Source organism: Lethenteron reissneri, chromosome 6, assembly GCF_015708825.2.
Source record: "Lethenteron reissneri isolate LAM-NWPU_2019-01 chromosome 6, ASM1570882v1, whole genome shotgun sequence".
Taxonomy (NCBI): Eukaryota; Metazoa; Chordata; class Hyperoartia; order Petromyzontiformes; family Petromyzontidae; genus Lethenteron; species Lethenteron reissneri.
Window position 1 is genome coordinate 10,138,248 of NC_083784.1, and position 27,802 is coordinate 10,166,049.

Below are 27,802 nucleotides of genomic sequence, written 5' to 3' on the forward strand. Positions count from 1 at the left end.
TAATAAAATTACAGCGGGTGAATTAATTGTGAAATACACACCACCGCTTCACAGTGGACGTAAGAAAGCCTGTGACGTCATTTGGAAAAGAGTAGGCCATTGTGTGCTGGCATCATCGAATTTGTGTGTGTGCCACCCCGTGACGCCACTTGTGTTGATTTTCTGCAGCGTCAACGAGAACTACGACCCGTCGTACCACTATAGGGTGGACGCCGGGGTGTTCCTGGTGAGTGTGAGCACTCGGCATTCGCCAGATGAACCGGTATGCGCTTCAGCTGTGCCCCTGTGCGTGTGAACATCGACCGTTGGGGGGAAACAAAGGTGGCCGGGCGTGGTACTGGCCATGCCAACCCCCCCCCCCCCCTCATGTGCCGTGCTGGCCTTCATAGATAGGTGCCCACTAACAACGGTCTGTTATGGCTTTATGGGGGATCTTAGCCTTTGTGCCGTAGCGGAGAGGCGAGCACTGGTGATGCATCTGCCAGCCATCATCGTCAACCCATATCACCTGTGGGTCTTAAAAACTAAAACTAAACAGTTTTTTTTTTTTATTTTACCAGGTAAGGCCCACTGAGCTATATAGCTCTTTTTTAGAAGCGACCTGGCTATCATAAATGATAACTCAAAATGGAGTATCATGTGGACATTTATAGCAGCCAAATAATCTAAACGCATGTTTCTAAATGTCGAGGGAAAAGCCAGGGCTGGGATAAAACCCACGACCTGTATACCAGGCGTGGGGGTTAACATCTCCGGGGCACCGTGCTCTCTTGCCAGTGACACTTCACGTTGCCTCACAGTGCTTTCAGACCAGCACTTTTCCAGTGGTGACATCACCGTCACTCAGGGGTGAACGGCGACTGTGGTTGTGTGTGCGTGCGTGGGAAGCGGTAGTGCAACGGTTGGGATGGTGCACTACGAACCTGGCGACCTAAGTTCGATTCCCACTCACGGCCAACACCAGTGAATCGGTCCTGGGCCTCCACTAGGTCGACTCAGCCTCATATGAGTACCTGGTGCGATGTGTAAAGATCGCCACTGGGGAGACAAAGGCGGCCGGGCGTGGCGCTTGATACCCATCCCCTCGCATGCCGTGCCGGCCTTCATAGTTGCTACTCGCTAACAGCACTTGCCCCAGTAGTATGTCAAGGGTATACAGAGGACCTTTGTATTCGTGCGTGTCACCTGTCGACAGGCCCTCAAAGTGGTTTTCTTTTTCCTGGGCGGCCTCTACCTGTGCTACATCGCCATGCTCGTGGGACGCTCCTTCAGGCAGCTCAAGCAGACCAACTATCACGGTGAGCGCTGCCAACCTCCCTGCACGTGGCTATCCGGGCAGCTGCCCCCCGCTCGGTTGACGGAGCATTCCCCGTGCTCTTGGAAATTGCTCTGTGCTTAATTTTATTTCGCAGCACTTAGCGTCAAATCAAAACAGGCCCAAAGAGGCTTCAAATGTCACGATGACCTCTCTAAAATTGCAATGTGTAAGCCTTGGATTATGAGTCGCTGTAAGCGAAGGTTGAGTTTTTAAGGTTTTGCACAGGAGACGATGCGTTTTCTCACCCAACCCCACATTCCACTTTCTGAGGGCCGGCGTGCCTCAGTGCGTAACCTCCACTATTGGCTTCGCACAAAGTGGCACTAATTTTAGCAACCCCAGGGGGATGCCGGGCTGAGCCAACCCCTAAGCGGGATTTTAGAACTTTTATTATTTTACCAGGTAAGGCCCAATCGACTTTTGGATATTTTTCAGAAGCGACCTGGCCACAAATGATAGCTCAACAAAGTGGCTTATCACGTGGAGATTTATAGCAGCAAAATACTCTAAACGTGCAGGGGAAGAACGGAGGACCCGGAGAATAATCCCTACGACCACGGGGAGAGAGAGAGTCGTACAAACTCCAAATATACAGCAGGCGTCAAGGTTGGGATCGAATCCATGACCTGTATGCCAGGCGAGTGATTCCACGCTGGAGAGTAAGAAACGTGTGGAGCGTGCGCTGTGACGATACCGATTCCTCCGTGGTCGTAGCTGCTGGACATCTGTGAAAAAGAACGTCATTACTCATCAGATTCCTCCAGGCTAAATAGAGATTCTGCTGCTGCTGCTGTGTGCAGGCAAGGATTCCATGATACAGGTGCTCATCCCAAACCTACGCCTCAAGTTCCTCACCGTCTTCACCTTCATCGTCCTGGCCATCAGGTGAGCCCATCGCCCACCTTCACCCAACCCGTGCTGACCTGTGTGGTGAAGTATGGTGAAATGACCCCCCTTGATTTGCACGCCATAGGGGGAGGCCCCCTTATCCAGCAGCGGATTAACACAAGGGCTGTGCATGCACAAAACGTGAACTGGCCGGGTCAGTTTTCGGGTTCGGAAGGTTGCAAGTTCAAAAACACCGGACAGCGATTAACTCGGACCATCAGCATTCGGGCAGCATCGCAGTGTACAATTATCATTACACGCAACATTATCGCTGCTAGCTTCATTACACGCAACATTATCGCTGCTTTCTTCATTACGTACAGCATCATCGCAGCTAGTGACAGGATCATCGCTGTGTGATGACAAACAGCGTTAACTTCACTGTGCTGTGTTTGCAGAAGTCACGTTGTACACAAGCGGTGTATTCTCATTGGGGAGAGCCGTCCGCTCAGCTTGCTGCATACAATGGCCGCAACCTGCCGACTGCGATTCTGTTTTTGCTGTGACCGCAGCTTCGCCATCCTCTTCCTGAGGTTTGGGATTCATGGCCTCCAGGACAACTTTGTCGCTGAGCTCTCCACGCACTACAAGAACTATATCCTCTTGCCGAACGAAGCGTTAATCGATTGCCACTACGTGGTGCCATGCTGTGCGGTTCTGCGCAAATGAAGCATTATTGTTTTGCTTCAAACATTTTACTCCAGTTGTGCTTTTGGCGTCATCATGAATAATGCGTCATAACTTATTACCGTCGGTGTTCGCCCCATTATTATTATTATTATCGCGTGAGGCTGCCGCGAAGGCACTGTGTGTCACGGTCTGCAGTAGTTTCACTCATACGGGGCAACGTCGCTATGTGTAACCCCCGATTCGAGTTATTTGCGGGTAATTTCAAATGTTAGCAAATGCGGACCACGACGCCGACACACAAGAGCCTACACTTTCGAATGACGTTGCCTGGATCTTTAACATCTGCTCTGAAGCGGACGGCCCACGTATTGTATGGTTATATGCACCCACAGTGATAACCAGCGCAGCCTATTTGACCTCATGCCATGCCATGATCAAACCACGAACTTCTGCTATTAGCGGCGAACTTTACTATCGCTGGGCCACGTCACCAACTCCTCTACAGTCTTAATATATGTGTAACTGGATAACAAGCTGTGTGCAATATAATTGTGCCAAACAACAGCCCTGATGATGCGGTGTCACAAAACTACTGCTTGAAGTCACTTCAGGAGCTTTGTAGCCACATGACGTCATGCACCTTCCCACATGGCCCGCAAAGAGCTTTTATGCCGTAAACCAAAAAATGTTCACCCTCAAGAGCTGGAATATGGCAAAACCAAGGATAGGATCCTTGCCTATAAACATCTGGCTGTTTACCAGGATTGTTGTTGTTTAAAGCAAGTCGGGAACTGCTGATGAGGCACTGAATGAACAAACCGGTCCAGAGTTTGCTTGTTTCGAACCAATGCCGTTAAAAAAGAAATCACCATGATAAGGCCAGGTGACCAATGAGTTGCGTACCAAAAATACTTTTTTTATGTGGAGGGACAGAGATGGGAAGAAATAGAATTGTTATTATATATATATGATCCTGAGTTCGATTCTTGACTCGGGACACCTTTTGATACGTTTCTTCCCCAGTTCACCATGGGTTTCCTCCGGGCTCTCGAGTTTCATCCCAATAGTTAAAAACGTAGAGTCTCATTGGTGTTGGCCAAGCTTTCCAATGCAGGACCTTCTTGAAAAAAAGTGTTCAGCCTCGGTGTGGCTTTCCTGGGTGAACAAGTTATTAATCAACTATAAATGATCGATTTTTTTTTATTTTACCAGGTAAGGCCCACTGAGCTATGTAGCTTTATTTCACAAGCGACCTGGCCACAAATTAGAGATCAACGAAGTAACTAATAATGTGGAATTGTATAGCAGACAAATATTCTACAAACATTTCGATTTAAAGCTTTCGTGACTGCAGGGATTCATCTTCTTGGTTCTTTCGGTAAAGTCACGTAGAAGGGAAGTAATAAAATAATAAAAATAAAACATAATAAAACAATTCTCACGACGTTTCGGCCACAACGCAAGCAGCCGTCCTCAGGTGAAAACCAGGTCCGTCGAGGCGACAGAGTCTGAATGAAACAGCACACGAGCTTGGAGCATATATATAAGCTGGGCGCATTGACAAAGGAATTTGCATATCAAAAGGAATTTAGCATATTTATGGGAAATGCAGGAATGTGATTAGTACTGCATATGCATGTGCATTATGCAGGATTAACAGCATCAAAGGGAGCTGCAGTTACTGCTGCTGCAGCAGTTGCTGCTGCTGCTGCAGTTTCTGCTGCTGCTGCTGCAGTTGCTGCTGCTGCTGCAGTTGCTGCTGCTGCTGCACTTGCTGCTGCTGCTGCACTTGCTGCTGCTGCTGCACTTGCTGCTGCTGCTGCAGTTGCTGCCTTATCCATTTTAATATAACACTATGTATTATTCTACCCACCCTAATGTGTATCATACTGCTATATGTTTACTGTACAATTACGACACCATACATTACTCTGCACACTGCACCATGCCAGTGAGTGGAACGTGGTCTGAAAGTCACCGTAAACGTGAACACAATCAGTTAAGATCCGAAATGGTTTATTACGTCCTTCCAATGATTGCTAAGCCAGAATCCATCTTCTCGGTTGAAATTGTCTCTGTGTTTGTATATGTGGATCGCCTCATGAACGAATCTCTCATGATAGCCAGATGGCTTGCAGAGAACCTCTGTCTTGGAGAAGTCAATGTCATGTGAGCCCACTGAATTGTAACAGTGATCTGCCACGGCTGAGGTGTTTGTCCTACCGTGTTTCAGGTCTGCCTTATGTTCACGGATGCGGTCCGAGACATGTCGTTTGGTTTCTCCAATGTAACTGCTACCACAGAGGAAACTTAGTTTGTAGACGCCAGGGTACTGTATGTCTGGAACCACATCTTTTACAGACGGGACCAGATCACGGATTTTATGTACTGTGTTGAATCGGACCTGGATCTTGTGTTTAATCAGGATTTTGGAGATCTTTTTTGTGACCCCAGCAATGTAGGGTAAGGTGATTGTCTTGAAAGGCTCCTCAACAGGATCCTTCTTGATGGTTGGAGTGATGGCTTTGCGGAATGTGTAGTCGGAGTAACCATTAGCCTTAAGAGCTTGGCATACGTGTTTGAGTTCACTGGAAATGTGTTCATGGTCGGAGATGCATTGGGCTCTAGGATTTGTCCGAAATCCTACGGCCTTTCACTGGAAAAACCACCTCTGCAGTACTAAACTCTACTGACCTGGTATCGACAATCAAGGGGATTGCCCTGTCCCCAGACGACCTGCTTGTCAGTTTTGATGTGGTTTCCTTGTTCACCAAGGTGCCTGTGCCTGACACCATCGCAATCATTGAAGACTTGGTTCATCAAGGACTGAATGCTGGGGTACCCCCCCTGGTGAGACACTGCTTAACCAATACATACTTCACCTGGAATGGAACCTTCTACAAGCAAATTGAGGGCACCCCAATGGGCTCTCCCCTATCTCCGGTTGTAGCCAACATCTTCATGGAGAAATTTGAGACGGACGCCATCCAGACTGCCACTCTACGCCCGACCTTATGGAAGAGGTACGTAGACGACACTTTTGTCATCTGGCCACATGGCCGGCCTGCTCTAGACCAATTTCTCGACCACATCAATTCCATACACCCAGCCATCAGATTCACCATGGAAGTCGAAAATGATGGCAAGCTACCCTTTTTGGATGTCCTAATCAAAAGGAGACCTGATGGTTCAATGAGCCACTCTGTCTACAGGAAAGCCACCCACACGGATGCTTATCTAAAACCGGATTCCCACCACCATCCATCCCAGAAGAATTCCCTCATCAAGACTCTATATCATAGAGCCCAATGCATCTCCGACCAGGAACACATTTCCAGTGAACTCAAACACGTACGCCAAGCTCTTAAGGCTAATGGTTACTCCGACTACACAATCCGCAAAGCCATCACTCCAACCATCAAGAAGGATCCTGTTGAGGAGCCTTTCAAGACAATCACCTTACCCTACATTGCTGGGGTCACAAAAAAGATCTCCAAAATCCTGATTAAACACAAGATCCAGGTCCGATTCAACACAGTACATAAAATCCGTGATCTGGTCCCGTCTGTAAAAGATGTGGTTCCAGACATACAGTACCCTGGCGTCTACAAACTAAGTTGCCTCTGTGGTAGCAGTTACATTGGAGAAACCAAACGACATGTCTCGGACCGCATCCGTGAACATAAGGCAGACCTGAAACACGGTAGGACAAACACCTCAGCCGTGGCAGATCACTGTTACAATTCAGTGGGCTCACATGACATTGACTTCTCCAAGACAGAGGTTCTCTGCAAGCCATCTGGCTATCATGAGAGATTCGTTCATGAGGCGATCCACATATACAAACACAGAGACAATTTCAACCGAGAAGATGGATTCTGGCTTAGCAATCATTGGAAGGACGTAATAAACCATTTCGGATCTTAACTGATTGTGTTCACGTTTACGGTGACTTTCAGACCACGTTCCACTCACTGGCATGGTGCAGTGTGCAGAGTAATGTATGGTGTCGTAATTGTACAGTAAACATATAGCAGTATGATACACATTAGGGTGGGTAGAATAATACATAGTGTTATATTAAAATGGATAAGGCAGCAACTGCAGCAGCAGCAGCAAGTGCAGCAGCAGCAAGTGCAGCAGCAGCAGCAAGTGCAGCAGCAGCAGCAACTGCAGCAGCAGCAGCAACTGCAGCAGCAGCAGAAACTGCAGCAGCAGCAGCAACTGCTGCAGCAGCAGTAACTGCAGCTCCCTTTGATGCTGTTAATCCTGCATAATGCACATGCATATGCAGTACTAATCACATTCCTGCATTTCCCATAAATATGCTAAATTCCTTTTGATATGCAAATTCCTTTGTCAATGCGCCCAGCTTATATATATGCTCCAAGCTCGTGTGCTGTTTCATTCAGACTCTGTCGCCTCGACGGACCTGGTTTTCACCTGAGGACGGCTGCTTGCGTTGTGGCCGAAACGTCGTGAGAATTGTTTTATTATGTTTTATTTTTATTATTTTATTACTTCCCTTCTACGTGACTTTACCGAAAGAACCAAGAAGATTCTACAAACACTCGTTCCCAAATGTGGGATCCCAATTGAGTAACAACTCTTAGCCACCGTGGCACAACAGGTGCCTGGCCTTAACCACCGACCACCCGCAGAGTTCCTCACCTTCTTTGCCGTGCTCAACTTCTACATGTACACGCTGGCCTTCGTCTACTCTCCATCCAAGTTCGCCGCGAGCGGTAAGGACGCTCGACCGAGTCGCCCATCTTCCCGCTCACACGAGCGAGCGACGGCCGAGCCAGTGGTGAAATCTGAGAATTTCCACCACTGCGCTCAGGGCAACCCCAATGGAAGGAGGGGTGGGGGGGAGGGGGCTGAGCTTGTTGACTCCTTTTCAAGAGGGTCCTGCCACACGTTATCGCAGTAGGTGGCGGCGGCGCTGCTGTGTGTGGGATCCCAATTGAGTTATTTGTAGCGTGATTTTCTTCAGCATCGGGATGTTTGGCCAATACCAGTTACATTGTGTTTTTTTGTTGTTAAATATAACTCAGCATTTCAAACCTGTAGCCTTTGTAGAATGTGAATTGACAGGCCTGGCACAACCCAGTGAGTGACATCCAGCGATGTAATTAATGGGCTTCTTGAGCTTGGCCAGGCAGAACAGGGGGGAGAGCAAACAAACCCCTCACGGAAAAGTACCCGAGCCATGAGCTGAACCCAGGCCCTCCTTGCTGCGAGGTGCAAGCGTTACCACTGCACCAGCCTGCCGCCCCCCAACGTAGGGAGTGACTGCGACCGCACTGTGAAGTCTCCGCTGTTTATTCCCAGAGTATGGCCAAGACGAGAACGCTCAGCCCATGCTGAGGCGGTCGTACTCCCTGCGCAGCTCATCCATCAAACCAGGTGCCCACACACACACACACACAGCACTTAGTGCCCACTCACAGCGCTTGGTGCCCACACACACAGCGCTCGGTGCCGTCCGCGTCGTTGGTCCCGTTCTGTTCTAGAGGTTCTTTCCCAACGGCAGCAGCGACGCAGCCCAGCAGCGGCGTGTTGGTCGCTCGTTTACAGAGGCTCGCCGTGGCTAGGAGATGTTGCCTCCCTTCCCTGGTGTAGAGGAGGTCGTGGGTTCCATCCTGACCCTGATGCCTCTTGTATAGTGGGAGTTTGCATGTCTCTCCCTACACATCACACAATGATAAGACACTTCGTTGACCTATCATTTGTGGGCTGGTCGCATCTGCAAAAGAGGTAAATCGCTCAGTGGGCCTTATCTGGTCAAATAAAATGTCTCGTTTTAGGTTTAAGAATCCCGCAGGCCACCCCGTTAATAAAATTACCGCAGGTGAATTCACTGTGAAATACACGGCACCTGCTTCACAGTGGACGTAAGAAATCCTGGGAAGTAATTTCGCAAAAGAGTAGCCCATTGTGTGCTGGCGTCATCGTACGAAATTTTCACATTTAAAAAAAATGCATCACGAATTAGTTTGTTGGGATGATGCATCGGAACACCACCCTCCGCTGTGAACACTTGGCAGGACCCTCCTGTAGAACAGTCTTCAGACACGTTGAGCCTTTCCTGGGTAAACAAGTTTCATAATAATAACAATAATAATCTCATCAGGTCTTGCAAGCTAAGCGGTGTTGTGCCTGGATCGTGCCTGAACGATTGACCCACAATGCACAGCAGACTTGTATAGGCGACTGTGGGGCTGCATGGTGAGCAGCAGATGGCAGAGCAGCAATATTCATTGCTGTACTGTACTTCTGCACTTGCCACCTATGCTCCCCACCTTCACCAACCCTCACCGACCAGCTTGGTGAAGTACGGTAAAATAACCGCCATGAGCCACACGGCGTGGGGAAGCCTTCATCCAGCAGTGGATTGACCATGGCGCTGTGCTCGTGCACACACGTGCAGTTGAATTTGTACAATGTTTGGATACCCCCTTTCAGTGGGAGTGATATTACATTTCATAGAAAGTTGTTAAACCTCTAAAACGTTTAAACTGTGACGTGTAGCTTGGCGGTAACGTTGTGACGCTGTCTGGCTACTGCATGCAGGAGACGCTTTGGGAGGAAACTCTGCCTTCCCGCTCATGTTGTTGACGGACGAAGAGGAAGTGTGAAGCCGGCGGGACGTGTGGTGGGTTCGTGATGGCGCTGCACGCCCAACGGCGCATCTACCACCCCGCTGCACACCAGACTAGCAGCATAATCACACGGCCTACGTGTGTCTGTGCCTATGTGTGCGTGTGAGCGGTAGTGTAGTGGCTAGCACGCTCTGCTACGAACCTGGCGACCCGCGTTTGATTCCCGCTCACGGCAAACACCGGTGACGATTATCTGAACCGGTCCTGAGCCTCCCCTAAATCGACTCGGCCTCAAATGAGTACCTGGTGCGGTGTGTAAACATCGCCGCTAAGGAGACAAAAGCGGCCGGGCGTGGTGTTGGCCACCCACCCCCTCGTGTGCCGTGCCAGCCTTTATAGGTGCTCGCTAACAGCACTTGCCCCTACAGTCTGTTAACGCTATACGAGGGATCTTTATATTTGTCTTTGTGTGACTCCGTGGCCATACACGCACGTCGGCTTGTTTCTGGGCGTCTACGGCTCTGGGAAGCCCACAGCGGGCGCGCGCCTGTTGCGGTGTGGTCCACGACACGACTTTGTTCTGACGAGTCCAGTGCCGAGTCCAGTGGCCGAGCGCGATGAGCTTGGGCCCTGGTGCAAGGGAATGAATGGGATCCCCTGTCCAATTCCTCTCTTCTTCGTGGCCCTCGGGCCCTCAGGCCCTTGGGCCCCGATGCAGTTTCACTGCCTGTGGGCTCGCCAGCGGCACCGCTGGATAACGCCGCCCACCATCGCGCCACTCAGGCTGCCAGCTCCAGTCATTCAGACGCAGCACTGCATTAAACACCTCCTAGCCGCCCCCCCTCTCTTCCCCCCCCCCATTAATTAAACCTGTTCATTTAAATAGTTAAGCAGACAACGCACATTCTTCCCGTGCCTGTCCCTCCACATATTATTACACGTCGTTTTACAGGTCCCATCAGCCGTATGGCATTCTGGGAGTGCATCATTTCAGCAGCATTGGTTCGACACAAACAAACTCTGCGGACTGGTTTTCACATTTATTGTCTCATCAGCAGTCAGGCTTCCTCACACCAGTGCTGGTGAACTGCCGAATGTTTATAGGCAAGCACGTGGGCCCTAGTTGGATGCAAGACTATACAATGCATAGCGCACGTTCTTTTCATGTGTAAAGCGCAATGTATAATTTATAAACGCAGGTGCCGCAAATAAGTAGCCAGCCTTTACAGGGAAGATAATTTGCACCGCTGGCTCAGGGCCATAAGTAAAAGATGAGCACTGCCCCACGTGAGAGTGGGAAAACTATTTTGACTTTAAGAACCAAAGTGGTTTCTTGCTCCAGTCAGCAGCGTTAGCGGCGCGCATCTCATTACAGCTCTACGCCAGTGGTGTAAATCCCCATTCGTCTGATGGTGGAGAGTTTATTTAGAGGACACCCACTGTTGGCCTCTCTACGAAGTGGAGTTTATTTTATCAATCCTACAGGGATAATGGACTGAGTGAAACCCATAACCAGGATTTGAACTCGTGAAGCCTTTTCTGAGCACAAGCTGATCGCTCTCTCCTGCTAGGCCACCTCTGCTGGCTACAGCTGCGACTTTAAATTGGGATGTGTTGAAACTATCCCAGATAAACTCTCTCAATGGATGGAGATTACCCCTTGTGAGTCATTACAGATATCGCTCAATTTACCAAAGGGATGCGGTTCTTCAAAGAACACGCTTAAAATATGTTTTTAAATAGGAACGGCTTTTCCCATTAATTTAATACGAAAGGTTAGGGATGTGTTTCGGACAGTCATTCCAACTCTACTCCCAACCGAAAATTTGACACCTATATGACTTTCCACCAAAAAAATAACAAAGAACTTCAATATTAAAAAGATTGACTAATAATGAATTTAAAGCTAAAATAATTCACCTTTTCAGGGAACTCACCAAAATATCTGCTGCATGTTGGAATGACTGGCAGGGCGATGTGGCGGCGTTACTGCTGCCACTGCAGGGACACCGTGACGCTGCCGCGGATGGATGACGATGCAGCCTCCCGGGTGCTTCGTGATTGATCTCACAGCATATGTCGGAGTGAAATTTAATTCACCAAACGTTCATAAATCGGGGGATACCTGTACTGCAAGAAAATATTTAACCATTAGCTCCGCTTTCCATGTCATTTGAGTTGCCCACAGTAATTGCTGGCAGCATGGCAGCCACCATCGAAGGGCATCAGCACCATTCGCCTCATGCTGTTGCCCCCTGCTCTGCCCAGTGTTGATGACGTCGCTCCGGCGATTGTCATAACCCAGCCTCGATGCCGTGCAGCGCTCTGCTCGAGTGGCTGTGTGCGCCCTGACCAAATCAGCATAAATACTGTACACCAAATCTTGTCGGTGCGAAGCTAAGCATGGTTTAACAAGCCTGGTTACTGCTTGATTCGGTGACCACCGGCACCTTCAATATGCTGTAGGCAATGTGCGAGGTGTACGGCAACGGATTATTGAATCTATCTGTGCAGAGCCGTGAGCGTTATTCGTCCCGCATGTGTGGGTGGGACTTCTCCGGCTAATCTGTTTTTTCTCACACGCGTGCCACTCGTGAATGGTATTGGCTAACCATCTCAATGTTATAGGACCCTCATGAAGAGAGAGTGTTGAGACTCTGTGAGGCTTTGCTGGGCAATTGGCATGATTATAATAGCACATGTAGGTTTGTGGAATGCAGCTGCTTGCCTATGCAGTATTCAGAAGCTCCGAGCTCGGGGGATAACTGCTGTGAATGGGAAATTAACTCAAGCACACGCTATTTGTTTCCATTATTGATGTTCTCTTGACAAGTTACATTTATTTAAAAATGTACGAGATAACCTTCCCAACTAATGTCCACATTTTAACCCTTATCGTACTATATGTAAACCATTTTTTTTATTCCAAATGTCAATACTGCACTGTGTCCCTGGTATATGGGGCGTCAACTCTGTCCCAGAGTATCGTCCGCCATGCATTATTAAAATGTATCAGATCTGACCAAGATCCGACCGTGTCCAATCATGTCCATCCAGTGCTCTGTGAGATGCATTGGCTTCTGGTTGCCGAACAAATACATAAGGTCGCACTCATTACACAAGAAGTGCTTTCCAATAATGAATCACAATACCTTACTGATCTCGTCACACGAACTCCGGTCATCCTCGCAGCGGCTTTTGGCTAACCATCGAACAAAGACGGTCACTGCATTGCGCGCTTTCAGATGCACTTCTGGGGCTGTCTGGAATTCTCTTCCGATATTAGGAAGATATTAGGAGCTATGCACTTTTAAATCTAAATTGAAAACGTATTTCTTTCGAAGTGTTGTCCTTCCTCCTCGCCTACGATTAGCATGGTTAGCTACGTACGGTGCGAAATAAGTTCCTGATACATACATCAGGCCGAGCACAATTCATGTCTTACAATTGCAAGATGTTTATCGGTGAATTACATTTACAGCTGACTTGTGTCTTGTCATCCCCATTCCAGCGGGAGGATTGGTCAAGTCCGGTCCATTATTGCGATCCGCTGTGGTCAGATTCACATCAAAACGCCGTTCTATTCCACAAAGAACAGAGCTGCATGGGTGTGTGGATGCTCCATTGTGGCTGCAGCTTTGCCTGTAATAAAATAGACGCCGTTCTGTTTCACCACACCAGACTTAAAATCACACTTCAATCCATCAGCCTGTGGGTCTTGTGAGACCAGTGATTTCCAGCAGCATTGAAACAGGCAAACTCTGGGTCGGTTTGGGCTTTCTGAGTCTCATCATTTGAGTGTGCCTCGTTTAGCAAATGCTACTGGATCGTCTGCTGTCAGGCAATTGCTCTTCACAAACCCACAATGCACCATCAATGTATATAATACATGTGTACAGTGTTGCTTTGTAATTAATCGCTTGCAATTCGGCAGTTGGAGCAGGTAGGCGACTTCTCTCTCCGTGAACAGTCGTGGCAGGGATTTAACTTTACCCAGTGGGCTCAAATGTGCCGGGCAGAGCGAACCCGACGCCGGCCGTGTTTTTGTTGCGTGAGCTCGGGTGAATAATACGCAAGTGGGAATGTGCGGGTGCTGTCTGAACCCCGCGCACTGCATGGGCACTTCTAGCTGCGGTGGGGACCAGGTTTGGCAAATGGGCACTCGCTGTACGGTAACGAGCAAGTGTGAATTAAACGTTTTCAAAGTTGTGGTGCTCCCTAGGAAAGAGGGAAATTGCAGTCTGCTGACGACGAGAAAGCGATTTAAACTCTTGATGCGGGATAATTAATTCTCACTCCTGGTTGCCGGCTTTAATGTGAACATGTTCAGGCTCGTTTGTCTTTGTACATTTGAAAATTACCCACCGCTAGTGGAACAAGCCGTGGGTAATCAGTTATCCAGGTGTAACATAGATAAGCACGTTCAATGGGATCCACTTGTCACGAGTTGGAATTGCTTGGAGGCCAGCGAACAAGACGTATTGTGTTCTCAATCCAGTTACCCCTTGGATTGCAGTTCTTACAAAATGTCTTTGTGCAAAAGTTATTTGAAGACGTAATTAAATGTAGTGCAGATAAAAGCTGTGACTCGGTGTTTTGTGGAGGTCCTACATTTGTAGAGGACAAATTTACATCCTGAGCACAACGCATTGGAGATTTTTTCCTCCAGTTGGTGAGACATTGGCACGCTTTCAACAAATGCGGACATTCGCCCATGTGTGAATTAGCCACCCTCGCACTCTGTGGGCCAGACTCTAGGTTTATTTGGGGTAGAGTGGCGCTGCAAAATGGACATTGCCGACAAAACGGTTTGTCCATCTCGAAAACTTGAGGAAAACTGAAACTGGATGGCAAGGATTTTAACGCAAGCCGTTTTTAGCAGCCAAAGGAACAGCGCTCAGTTGTTTTCTGTTCCGTGGATTGCATCGCCTACGGAATCGTTGCAGCCATTGCCCGCACAGCAGTGCGTGCAGGGCACCTGCATTGCTGTGGCGAACATTTTAAAATAAAAGTTTTTCAGGATTGATGAAAGACGATCCCTGACTCAATTGAATCAGATTTTTTTTTCAAAGGGTGCAGAGAGCCGTGAAGCTTACAGTGAGGGCGCGTTGTTCACGAGGCCCAACGCGGGTAGCTCCAGCCCCGTCAGGTGCTACACACGCTCATGAACGTGTCTTAAGATGCGCGTGAAACAAACGAAAGTTGATTTCAATGGTATACATCGGTCTCATGTACGTTAACTCTTGAAATGTATAAAATGTACACAAAAAAATACAATTGGAAATGCTATCACTTTAGAATCAATAATCGAGTCAAACGACTATCAATTTATCTATACTGTATTGGTTTAACCCAAATGTATATAGTGGTGTCGAATTGTAACCCCATCTCAAGAAGCTGTAGGGAAACGGTGCGAGTGCATAACTGTAGAGGGAGGCAGTCATGGCCGGGCTAAAAATGTCTTCAGTCTGGACTTGTCAAGGGGCCGAGAGCCCACATATCACGGGGGGCAAGCAGAGGAGAATGAGCGACCTCCCACTGCGAACGAGGCCTTCAAACAAAAGCCATCAAACTTACATTTGTCACTAAAATGTGAAATAAGTTTATTTTTGCATGAAAAAAAATGTACAGGCAAATTTTAACAAACAAAAAACCATTAAAACCATGACCACATATGCTCACATTTTGATAGCGTCACTCAACACTGGTGAATTAAGTATGTTGTATGCCACAGCCATGTCATCTAAGCCCTAGATTAAGGTGGTGAAAACATAACTCACACAAATCATAACACAACCAATTAAAACCAGTCGGGATAATCGCTTGTACTGGTACGAGGATGCAACTAGGGTTGGGCAAGCTTCATTGATTGTTCATCAGGAAATCGGACAACACAATTGAATGATCGGCAAAGGTTACTTCTTTCAGAATTCTAGTGGACGCTGCGTGTAAAATGTACAAGCCATTATTACAGATATTCAATGGTCACAATTTGGAATCTCGATTTATTCCACAAAACCTATTCCTTTGACTGTGGTGTCTGTAATAACCTGCCGTGGTATGAATGTATGTATATACTCTACAGACATATAAACATCTAATAATTTTCATGTGCACTATCTAATAATTTGCATGTGTACTACGATAGGAAGAATCGAATTTAATAAATCATGAAAATTTTTACTGGAGTAACAAGAAAACATGGAATAGTTTTTTACTGACGAGTAAATCAAGAATAATTTGAAGGAGCGGTACGACAAAACTTAATCATAACCGATGCGTTTTTTTATTGAATTTCATTACTTGTAGCGCGTTGGGATCCCAGTACTGGCATCGTTAAATTGTGAATTATTTCACGTGCAGGCTGTGGTCTCTACATGCTGTGGTGCTCAAATGTGCTGTGCTGCGTGCGAGTGAACATGGTGCGCGTGTAGCGTTACGAGCAGTCCACAGCACTCGGTCTGCTTAATGGCAGGTGGCGTGCAGTGGTGCGATGTGATGTCTACCAGAGTTCCGTACAAGTTTTGCTGCACAAAAAAGTACAGCGCCTCCTCAGAATATCGGGGGACGAGTCGGGGATGGGGTTTCCTGGTATATACTTTTTCTTAGCAAAACCCAAAAATTTCCATTTATCCCATTTACAGCTTCCCACGTTCGTTGCAGGAGGATCGATAAAGCCCACCATTGAAACCACCGAAAAACGACGAGCCAAATTCTAGTGACGCACAATCCAATGCGACAGCAATGAATTTTCACCTACGGGACAAAACTGGAACTGCACTGGTGCGGACGTTTCCGAGCAGCTTGGAGATGCAGTTAACATTTCCCCTGGACGCCGGTCAGTTTTGAGGTTCGGGAGTGCGATTTGAATTAATTTTCAATATTTAGGGGGTCTGCCGCTTCGTACGTGTTCATGTGTGGGATGCGTTGTATCCGCCGACGTTATCTCGAGGATGCCCGGCACGGCACGTATCGGCGTGAGCGGTGTGGGGGGGGAGCAGGCTGCGCATGAGGCGATGATGTGGCACTGGCGATGGTTCAGATGGCCAAGCCGAAGACGGACACGATGCAGTACATGGACTTGTTCTCCCATCGCACCGTGCAGCTTCCTGTGGGGGGAGGGGGACGGACACCAGGGCGGTCGTACGCGTCATTGGCAGAACGCAAGGGAGGGGTTTCTTTCTATACGCGGTTGCTGAGCGCAGGCTCGCAGGTCCAAAAGATCAAGCATCCAGAAGCGAACAGCACGATCAAAGTTGTAACAGATAAAGAGTGCATGCAACGCGCTTCTTGAATTGAGCAGGTTTATTGATGATGACGAAGCAGTTGTGACCTGCAGTGTGTGGGTTAAAGAGTGTGGATGAAAGAAAACAGTCTGGTTTTGTTCAGGTCAGACATAACAGTGAATCTACCAATCATGTTAAAACGAATTTGATGCAGGCCAACATTTATTTGTTAAGAGCCACACCCTGCCGATGAGACTCAAAAGTCAAAGCCAGTTGATGATTTGCATCGTTTAGACAAACGCTGTTATAAAACACGAGGCTAGAATGGCCAATGGTCGGTGAACTAAATGTTTGTTTGAGCGATGAAATGGACACACCTCTCTTATAAGGAAAATATTTTGTGTAGAAGGCAGGCTAACTGCTTGAGGATGGGAGCAGAGGTAAGTCAAAATGTAGTACATTGGTATTCGTGCCATTCTTATAGACTATCATGAAGGCATGATGTCTCACAGACAGTCTGCAGGAGTTGTATGACAGGGAGCAATGTTGCTCTTTGTAATCCCAATTAAGTAATCTGCAGGTAATTTTTCAAGTTCGAACCATGACGCCAACACACAATGGCCTTGCTCTATTCCACAACGCCATGGAATATTTAAAGCACATGCGAAGCAGACCACGCGTAATATTTTATGGATAATAGACTTGAACGATAGTCTTGTGTAGGATGAGAGACTGCGTGTTTGCGGGCATGTGTGCACGTGTGTGTATCCACACGTGTGTGTGTGCGCACACGTGTGTGTGCGCACGTGTGTGTAGGGGTTAGCACGCTGCGCTACGAGCCCGGCGACCCGAGTTGATTCCCAAAATCAGGTCGCCGGGTTTCAAACGATCTGAAACGGTCCTGGGACTCCCCTAGGTCGACTCAGCCTCAAATGTGTACCTGGTGCGGTGTTTAAACATCCCTACTGGGGAGACAAAGATGGCTCGGCATGGTGCCCGCCCACCGCCTCGTGTGCCGTTCCGGCATTCATTGGTGCTCGCTAAGAGCACTTGCCCCTACAGTCTGTTAAGGCTATACGGGTGATCTTTGCATCTGCGTATCTGCGAGCGCCTGTACGCATGCGTGTGTGTGTGTGCTCACCGTCCGTGCTGTTATCCCAGAAGCAGGAGCTAGCCGTGTGAAGCCCCGCGCCATTCTTCTGCATGATCACGCACGTCACTGTTGGCACAGACCACCACCCCCCTCGGAGCTCAGCACAATTCACTCGCCATTACCAATTAACAACACGATCATTTGCGTCGTTGTGGAGAATCCAAGTAACAATAAATAAGCATGCCAGGACGCATCCTTCCCATGTCCATCAGTCACACAGCCTTTTGGGAGTGCATAATTTTAGCAGAAATGGTTCACAAGACAAGCAGCCTCTGGACTGGTTTTGACATTCATTTTCTCACGAGGGGTCAGGCTTGCTTGAACCAATGCTGCTGAACTGCCAGATGCTGCTATTTCATTGAGACTTCCTGCATAATGGGCATATATATTGAAATGTATCTTAAATTCACAATATATGCATTGAATCGTTAATATGACAGTTCTTTATTCATGACCAATACAAATGATACACAAGCATATATGCGATATTTACAGAACAGAGCATATTTAAATGTTCTGATTATTACTACGACTGTTTAGTCAGGAAAGCCTCAGTCTTAAAACTTTTTCAGAATAATCCTACCAAGATGTTGCCATGTGTAATTCGAAATTAGTCATTTGCATAATGGTTTTTGGGTTCTAACCGGGTAAATATAAATGTGTGTCATAAACCCACCTCCACTCGACACAGTCAATTAGTAAGGTTTGTCACGTGAACAAACCATGCGAATTAGTCACTACAGCACACCGGTTCTTTGGAAAGTAACTAATTGGCATGTTTTATTTACGTGACAAACCTTACTAATTGGCAGTGTCAGGTGGTGGTGGGTTTACGACACGTTTATATTTACGCAATACAACCCAAAAACCTTTACTATGAATAATGTTCGTTGAGAAAGCCTACGTGTTTAATTTCGTAATTTGCAGATTATTTTTCAGCATTGGTATGTTTGGCCAACACCAGTTACATTGTGTGGGTGTTTTTTTTTAGTTCAGTATAAACTCAGCATTTGAAACCTGCAGCCTTTGTAGAATGTGAACACACAGGGAGGCCTGTCACAGCCACCCGTGAGTGACACCCACCGATGTACTTGAAGGGCTTGTTGAGCTTGGCCAGCTGGTTGAGGCACTGCTCCACCACGGTGGACGTCCACTGGTTCACCTTGTTATGCTGATAGGCGTTACCTCCAATGGCACTCTCCACCGACTTGGGATACAGAGGATCAGAAACAATCACTTGCGTGCCCTCTCGCCATGGCGCGTTCCCAGCGACGGCAGGCTCGTAATGCAGGCTCATTCCTAACCACCGCGTGTGTGTTCCTCGCCATGGTAAGCTCCACAGCCGAGGGGGTGTTGGCAACTCGATGCTTGTCCCCCACACTGTGCTCCCAAACGAGCTACGTTCCTCCTAGTCACAGCTGGGTCCTCAATGCTGCACATTCCCAGCCACAGCGCGCTGCGAGCCACAGCACGTTCCCAAACAAAGTGTGCTTCTAACCTTTACACCTTTCTAACCACCGCAGATCCTAACTAATACATGTTCCTAGAGCCATGAAGGCAGAAGGCAGTGATTCATGATCACGTAAACTTTGCAACATTCACATACTTTATAAACCTAATGAGTAAATTACTGAAGTGGGAAAGATGTCATTGTGGAACGATTCACTCTTATATTAACAGGTGAATCAGATCAACCCCCATTGCTCACGGTCCCACAAAGCACCAACCCATCCAGCACCCGCCGCACACCGACTGATCTCATCGCTGCATCTCCGCGCCAAGCGGACTCTCTCAGGCTGCCACTCATTAGTGTTGACGACCATCAGCCATAATCAATTTGAGCGATAACGGGTGAATCTTAGCAGCCCTTATGAAGACGTCATAGTAGGAATGAGTGTGGCCTTACGAGAGAGGCGAGATGCTTTAGACCGTTTCACACCCCCCCCCCCCCCATGCCACGTGCGTCCCAAGTCAGTCGGAGCTTCTCACCTCCTTGATGATATTGCTGACCTCGTCCACAACAAATGCAGCCTGGTGGTTAAAGTGAAAAAAAAAACAAATTACGTGTTTTAGTAAAGTATTTACACCAATTGCCAAACGATACAACAAAGTCAAAGTGATTTCCCAAGTCCAAGTTCTGCAGAAATTAGCATCGAGACCGTGCTCATCTCTGCTGTTCACAGCCCTGATCCGCTGGTGAATATTCCACATTCCCATGGTGGGGGTTTAGTCTCCATAGGATGCAACCACAGCTGATTTCCGCACACAGTACAGAAGGTCCTGGGGGGTTGACTCGTTAAAAGGGCGGCGACGGACTCGGCAAAGGTGGCGATTGCACCCCAATGCTCGCACCTCAGCCCGTTTGTTTACAAGGTCATGGTTCGAATCCAGTGGCTGCCCTGATTATTACGGTGGGAGTAATGACCATGATACGACGAGTATGACTACAGCGCACCGTCCACTTCACAGTGGACTATCGCATCCCCTGACGTCATTTGCAAGAGCAGGCCACCGTGTCCTTGGTCCAAAATTAACCCACAAATGACACCGACACGGATGACTGTGGGTTCCGTAACTTCTGCAGCCACTGGATAAGCAGCGGGGGGAGACGTTCTGTGAGAATGCAGCAAAATCAATCCGACTCGTTCACCTCGTATCAAGCAGCACAATTATCGCTTAAATTACTCAATTATAATAACTAATGGATTCAAAACCTGAAAAATACTGGCTTATAATTGCTAAAATTAAGCATTCTTATCAATCACGAGACTGAGGTCAGAACCACTGCATGGATCCACACCAACCACACTGCAGGGAGTAGTCACACGTCCCCTGCTTCACAAGTGACCCCATTCAACAACGCGCGACTTAGCGCCGGTCGCCACGGCAACTCGTAGTACACACAGCGCCGGCTGGTGGGGAAGCAATCAGCCATCATCTATCCACTGCTGGATAAAGGCGTCCCCAAGCCGCTCTCTCACAGCACCCGCACACAAGCTGTTGCGTATCGCTCCATCCAAAGAAACCTCAGGCGTCCATCCAATCGCCTTTTAAATATCCCTAGAACAAGGACTGGAATAGGTGACAAAGCCGTTGCAGCACCAACATGTTGGAACAACGGCCTTGTTTTACTCCCTCTCAACGTCGAACATCTTCCTTTAAAAAATATCCTGAAGCAGAAGATTAGTGCTGGATAGAATCACATTTGCAAATGTGATTTGTAACGTTGACCATTACCTGTGTAGCGGTAGTTAATGTTATATTCTATTGAGGGACTCCTGCTGTGTGGTGGCGTTGTCTCGGTGTGGTCTGGGACTATTTTGTCGTTTTTTTGCCGCCTTGCCCAGTCTTGATAAATGGGACAAATATCATTAATTTGTGTTTTATTTATTCATATTTAGCGACTTGCATACCATTCTCTCTATACTCCACTCCTATCGTCTTTGGTATCGTTTGTTGTTGTTGTAGCTTGCCGACCCCCCACCCACCCCGTGACCACACTGGACAGCTGTTTAAAAAAGAGCTTCATAGCTCATCGGATTCCTCCTCCTGCGGTCTAAATCAAGATTGCGGATTGTCGGGGCGGACGTCCTCTCGGACGCGTTCCTTCCTGCGGCTGCCAAACCACCGAGTCTCGTCATGGGACCTTGATACATGGGACAAACGCATTTAATAATAATAACAGTCACATGCAGTAACAACCCGAGTCTTGAGAACGCTTCACCAAGTTGGGGGTCACGAGTGTATTTTGTTCTCAATCAAGAGAGCAGGACAGGCGAGTTTTCACGAGTGAGGTCGTTCTTCCCGCACTGGATCCGGTTTGTTTGGACAATTTATATTTAAAAAAGTCCACGCCTCTGTACGGGAGGAATCCAGCGCAAACCACCACCAAGCATTGGATTGGAGACTGTCACAGCCGGTTCCTCAACTCATTCGCTGTGCTGCCATCTCCCGGCCGCACGGCAGCGCAATGGGAGGATTCGCAGGTTTGCGAGCCGCCACCACCGCCACACCCGGTACGCACAGCCAGCCGGTGAACACCCGGCAGCCGGGGGCCTCTGCCCACCACCACTACCATGACCACTACCACCACAACCATAAATCACCACTGCCATCACCACTACCACCACAACTGCCACCACTACCATCACCATCCACCACTACCCCATCACCACTACCACCACACCACTACCACCACTCCATCACCACTGTCACCACACCATCCACCACTGCCACCACACCACTACCACCACACCATCACCACTGTCACCACCCCATCCACCACTGCCACCACACCATCCACCACCACTACCACACCACTGCTACCACACCATCCACCACCACCACCACCATCCACCACCACACCATCCACCACTACCACCACAATCATTACCCTCGCCGCCGGCACCACAACGAAATAACCAAGATCACCAGCAGCACTCCAAGGGCAACCATAACTCCGCCACACACAAATTATCACAACACCACCACCACCACGACAATAGCCACCACGACAACCGCTACACAATAACCAAACAAAATACCATCAACATTTTATTTGAAGCTTTCGTGACTGCAGAAATCCATAACTCTTTGGTTCTTTCGGTAAAGTCACGTGGGTAGAAAATAAATCACGACATTTTTTTATTGCTGTGGTTTTCCCACCTGATGATGATTGCTTGTGTTGCAATCGAAACGTCGTGATACATTTTATTTTATACCTACGTGACTTTACCGAAAGAGTAAAATACCATCACCCTCACCACCGCCACTGCAGTAACCGCCACCATGACAACCACAACACCAACAAGCATCACCACCACGATAACCACCACGATAACTACACCAACCATCGCGATAACCACACCAACCACCACGAGCACCACACCAACCACCACGAGCACCATCGCCACTACAACGGCAACAAATCACGACAGCGGCGACACGACCGCCGCCACCGCCGCCACCGCCGTGGGACCCGGCGGGCGATCAGGGCCCGGCACCGCAAGCCACACAACCACCGCCGCCACCGCCGCCTCGACTACACAGCCATCGCGAGCACCTCCTCTCCCGATTGAAAGTCGTCCATTGCGAGAGGACGAGAGACTTGGGGTGGACGAGAGGCTCGGGGTGGACACGGGGTGGACGCGAGGAGTCGAAGCGGGACCCCGGGAGGCTCGACTTGGCTGGGTGCAGGCCTCCGTCGTTATCGCCGTTGCGGTGACGTCACTCGGAATTCGTGGGTAGTCATCCGGTTTACGGGTGACGTCATAACACCGGGCTGTGCGCGTGACGTCAACGCGCCGTGACGTACGGTCAACGTTGTGGTACTGGGTTGCACGGATGACGTCATTGCGCCGGGTTGCACGGGTGACGTCATTGGGGCGAGTTGGAGTGTTGACGACATCGATGCTGCGCGCCACTCCCGGAAAATTGCGTCAGGACGACGTCCACCAAGCAATTTAGTGCTGACGTCATGTGGACAGGGAAGTAGCAGCGCCACCTTAGCCGAGGGGAAATAAAATACTGAGCCCTTGTACGGCAAATGCACAATCACGTTCTTCAATAGTCTCCGAAATACCTTGTGGCTAAACGTAAATATGTTTTTTTTTTTTTTACAGTGAACATGCGAGTCCTAGACAGGCCGTAAGACGAGAGGCGTGGCAGTGGGTATTGGGTTATGATGGCATCACGCCCACTGCACCAGCCAATCAGCTGCCAAGACGTGAGCCCCATGCAACATGGCCGCCGTGAAGAGTCTCCCTCATGCAACATGGCAGCCGTGAAGTCACCCCCATGCAACATGGCAGCCGTGAAGTCACCCCCATGCAACATGGCCGCTGTGACGTAATGGCCCTACAAGTATCATCATGGGTGAGATCGCGTAAATATAAATGTGTCGTTAAACCCGCCACCACCCGACTCAGCCAATTAGTAAGGATTGTCAGGTAAATTTCGATTTAAAGCTTTCGTGACTGCAGGGATTCATCTTCTTGGTTCTTTCGGTAAAGTCACGTAGAAGGGAAGTAATAAAATAATAAAAATAAAACATAATAAAAAAAAATATTTTTGGTTTTATTTTTATTATTTTATTACTTCCCTTCTACGTGACTTTACCGAAAGAACCAAGAAGATGATTGTCAGGTAACAGAACGTGCCAAGTTGTTACTAGTACAGCACACCGGTGTGTTGGAGAGCAAATCCAGACATGCGTGTAGATTATTTAGATGCTTTGCTGATATAAATGTCCACATGATAAGCCACTTCGTCGAGTGGTCATTTGTGGCCAGGTCGCTTCAGAAAAAATAAGTGAATAGCTCATATTCGAGGTTTTTGGGTTGGTGTTAAACCCGCCACCACCCAACACAGCCAATTAGTAAGATTTGTCACGTAAACAGAACATGCCAATTCGTTTCTGGTACAGCACACCGGCTGCGTGTTGGAGAGCAAACCCACAACATTTACAACTCGAGTAGCGTGACGTCTCGTCAGTATTTACAACCAGCATCATCAGGCGACAGCCAGAGTTGTGGCGAAATCCTCCTGTTTCGGTCTTAAATAGAGGGATACATGTGATGGCGTCATCTTATTGGTTCTTTCGGTAAAGTTACGTAGAAGGGAAATAATAAAATAATAAAACATAATAAAATAACATTTCTCACGACATTTCGGCCACAACACAAGCAGCCGTCCTCAGGTGAAGAAACAGAGCTGTCGGAAAGACAGCTTCCCAATGAACACCGCCAAGCTTGGCAGCGTATATTTAAGCTGGGTCGGGGGGTGATGGCGTCACTTCTTAATATCCAACTACTAATGTATGTATGTATGTTGAACTTCTTTCGCACCGTACGTAACCAGCTGAGCTAATCCGGAGATGCGGGGACACCAAACTAAACACAAAAAACTGTTCTAAAGAAATTAGTTTTCAACCTATAGATTTAAAAGTGCGGAGCTCCCAGTGGCTTCCAAATATGGGAAGGAAGAGCGTTCCAGACGGCCGCAGAAGCGCATCTGAAAGCGCCACGCGATGCGGTGACCGCCGCCTGTGTTCGGTGGCCAGAAGCCGCCGCTGCGTGGGATGACTGGAGTTTGCGTGATGATGGTTTATGCTCCTTGACGAGAACAGCAAGGAAATGTACTATACAGCACTAGACAGTACATTTCAATACAGCCATACCCCGGTTTACGTCTCCCCCTTTTAACGTCGTTTCACAAATACGTCGTCACTTTATTAACACCACTACGGTACCTGGCTGAGGTGTGGACTCGAGTCATGTGACTTGGACTCGAGTCAGACTCGAGTCATGAATTTGATGACTTCAGACTCGACTTGGACTTGCATAACAATGACTTTGTCCCACCTCTGAGGTGTGGACTCGAGTCATGTGACTTGGACTCGAGTCAGACTCGAGTCATGAATTTGATGACTTCAGACTCGACTTGGACTTGCATAACAATGACTTTGTCCCACCTCTGGTACCTGGTTTGCGTCGCCTCAACCCACACTTACGTCGGTGACAGCATCATCGTCCGTCCTTTCTCGTTATCCGTCGCCTCCACCACCGACCCTGTAAATCGCTCTGATGGACGTCGTTTCGGTAATCATCGTCGCACCTTTCAGGAATGCATCCCCGACGTATACCGGGGTATTATTTCACTACGCCACCTTCAATCCTAATTTCGACTCCACCTCACAAACATCTCTTATAGGGGTCACTAAACTATTAAAAAGTCAACACAAACGTCACTTAAACCGCCATTGTCCTTGTTATAACGTACATTGAATAGCAACATCAAACTATTTATTGACCTTTTCTTCTCTCTGGAATACATTTAGTATTTTTTGGCTATTTTTGAAAGCCAAAATAGTGACATCTAGCGACCTCTCGAGGCATATAATGTGTGCGCTTTGCGGATGGTTGGCAATACTGCCCCTGATCTGCACGGCGAGCCAGAGCCATTGCCCGGTGGCGACAAGGGCATTCACGAATAGCGGGCACGATCTTAACTACTTGCAATGGTAAGTGGGCTTCGGAAGGACACTTCCCTGGAAGGGATGATGATGGCTAGATGGTTGTTGAGACTGATGATAGTGAAGGAGGAAATGCGTGCCCAAGAGGAGTTGGGGCGTTAAGTTCTGCTCGTGTCCTGGAACCACCATGGATCGTTGTATCATGTGACCGTAAGGAGATGGCATTGCTATGGCTTGGGCAGGCCATCATACAGCAGTGGAGAGATCGTGAATGATGTTGATATGAATAAAAAAAATCGAATCCTAGAAATGAATTAGAATTAACTTTCATCTTGAGAATCAATAGAAAACAAAAACAAATGGATGTATCATTACACCGGTATAACACCCATTGAAAGGGTAATCGCATATTTCACTTTTATTGGCCATTGGTACTGTCGGGATGTAGATAGAGTCTCTATGGCGTGTACGCCACCTAGGTTCAGGAGCAGGTATCTGCGTGGTCCCGTTGACGGGAGAGAGAGGGCATGTGAACGGCACGGGGTAGCAAGGGGGCCCGACAAGGGCGCTTGAGGGACACGTGACGCTGGCCCCAGTTCCTTCGGGAGAGATCGAGAAGGGTTCGTGGCCGGAGGCGGATCGAGGCCACGCTCGACAGGAGAAGAGGGACGGGGGAGCGATCGCGGCTGTCTCGAGGAGTGAACTCACCGTGTACGTCTCTTCGGTCTTCGGTCGTCAGTCTTAGATTGTACTTTCAGGCTCCGTGGGTCAGGAAGAAGTTACCCTCTTGACCTGGTTACTTAGTGACTCGATTGGGGTCTAGTTAACCCGTTGTAACGTTAAAGTAGTCGCCCTGTTGGAGCCGTATAATAAACGTGGTGCCTCCAGATTAAAGTTTGTGTCTGCGTGGAACCCACTACAGTACAAGTAGAGATGCCAACTTCGATTTCTGCAATGACCGGTCCTCTCTTTTGGCCTCGGGTTTTGCTTTTTAAAAAAGTACAACTGCGTACCAGCCGGTGGAATATTTTCATCCCCTCACTTGGACAGTGAGCACGTGAATTAGCGCCCCTGGTTTATTGCGCGCACTTCAATCTGGCACTCGATGCTTTACAAATAATGCAGAGCCACACCACACAACAAAGTGAGACATCATGCGGGCAAAGTACACGAAAGGAGATGCCGTGTGACTTCACGCATTACGAAGCGCACCAAAAATGCAACGATGCGCACGGATTTAGAGATAATGCTGGGATTTCACAGCCTCAAATGTCGTACTGAATGTATCTGTTAATTTAAATCATATTTAAGTCAGTAGTTTAAAGATATTTTCATCGTTAAATGAAGGCCTTTGAACATGTTTTGGCGTGGTTTATTTACGAAGCTATGGCTGCAACTTTTCGATGCAATGAAAAGGGGTTTTTATTTTTTACTGTGCAAATTAATGTCTCTGTTCCACTATCATGCTCTTCATACCACAAACCCTGCATGATGCTCAACTAATTACACTCAACCCCTTCATTGTATACAGTATATTTTAAACACAGTTGAGCACATGCCCATAGGACCAATGAGTGCAGTAGCCAGAAACTAACGGCCCTATACAAGAGTATGTAACACGTCCCCTGAAATGAGAAATATTATTAAGAGTGCGGGAAAAGAGACGATGATGGGATAGATAGTCAAAGTGGAGCAGTGTTAGGGACGAAGCGAACAAATAAGATATGTCACGTGAATATTTCCTGGCCACACGGTAGCAGGAGAGAGGAGTCTGCTGCGATTTACCAGGCGTGAGAATTGTGTGGTCACGCAAACCCCGATGGTCAGGATGCCGTTTCATCCCCAGGTCCTATAGAGGATAACCTGGGCAGATCAGAGAGAATGAAAGATCAGAGAAAGTGAAGATTCGGACAAGGAGACGGAATAAGTGAGGTTGAAAACAGAGCGACAGGGAGTGATGCTGGGAACGCCACAGGTGCGAGTGTCGAACGCGGTTTATTTCCCAGCAAC

The 27,802-nt window shown here is 48.1% G+C and overlaps 2 protein-coding genes across 5 annotated transcripts in view; one reads left to right on the plus strand and one right to left on the minus strand.

Annotated features, from left to right (window-relative positions):
- Nucleotides 1–14,916, plus strand: part of LOC133354882 (transmembrane protein 181-like) — a 58,839-nt gene extending 43,923 nt beyond the window's left edge. For 2 of the 4 annotated variants that reach the window (XM_061572064.1, XM_061572037.1), the window contains exons 11-17: nt 169–226; nt 1,196–1,298; nt 2,119–2,203; nt 2,719–2,801; nt 7,492–7,581; nt 8,171–8,245; nt 9,413–12,463. In XM_061572064.1, the coding sequence (XP_061428048.1) occupies nt 169–226; nt 1,196–1,298; nt 2,119–2,203; nt 2,719–2,801; nt 7,492–7,581; nt 8,171–8,245; nt 9,413–9,477 (559 nt within the window). In that variant the 3' untranslated portion in view covers nt 9,478–12,463. Of the gene's footprint in view, nt 1–168; nt 227–1,195; nt 1,299–2,118; nt 2,204–2,718; nt 2,802–7,491; nt 7,582–8,170; nt 8,246–9,412; nt 12,464–12,952 lie in introns of those variants that run through there. The other 2 variants (XM_061572055.1, XM_061572045.1) reach the window with 2 other exon arrangements.
- Nucleotides 14,917–15,019: 103 nt separating this feature from the next.
- On the minus strand, nt 15,020–23,070 carry DYNLT1 (dynein light chain Tctex-type 1). The gene is made up of 5 exons (XM_061572080.1): nt 22,883–23,070; nt 19,810–19,851; nt 18,904–19,027; nt 17,809–17,886; nt 15,020–16,550 (listed from the first exon to the last, which is right to left on the minus strand). Exons 1-5 carry the CDS (start codon nt 22,907–22,909, stop codon nt 16,480–16,482), a joined length of 342 nt encoding a protein of 113 aa, XP_061428064.1. The 5' UTR covers nt 22,910–23,070; the 3' UTR covers nt 15,020–16,479.
- Between the last annotated feature and the right edge of the window lie 4,732 nt (nt 23,071–27,802).

Bases quoted from the DNA above. Each gene is read 5' to 3' on its own strand.
- DYNLT1 (XM_061572080.1), bottom strand. From the start codon at position 22,909: ATGGACGACTTTCAATCGGGAGAGGAG. The intron at 17,887-18,903 runs GTGGGTGTCACT...CTGTGCCAACAG, and splicing joins CAAGCCCTTCAAGTACATCG to TGACGTGCGTGATCATGCAG. The intron at 16,551-17,808 runs GTGAGCACACAC...CTCCCCCCACAG, and splicing joins CTGGGATAACAGCACGGACG to GAAGCTGCACGGTGCGATGG.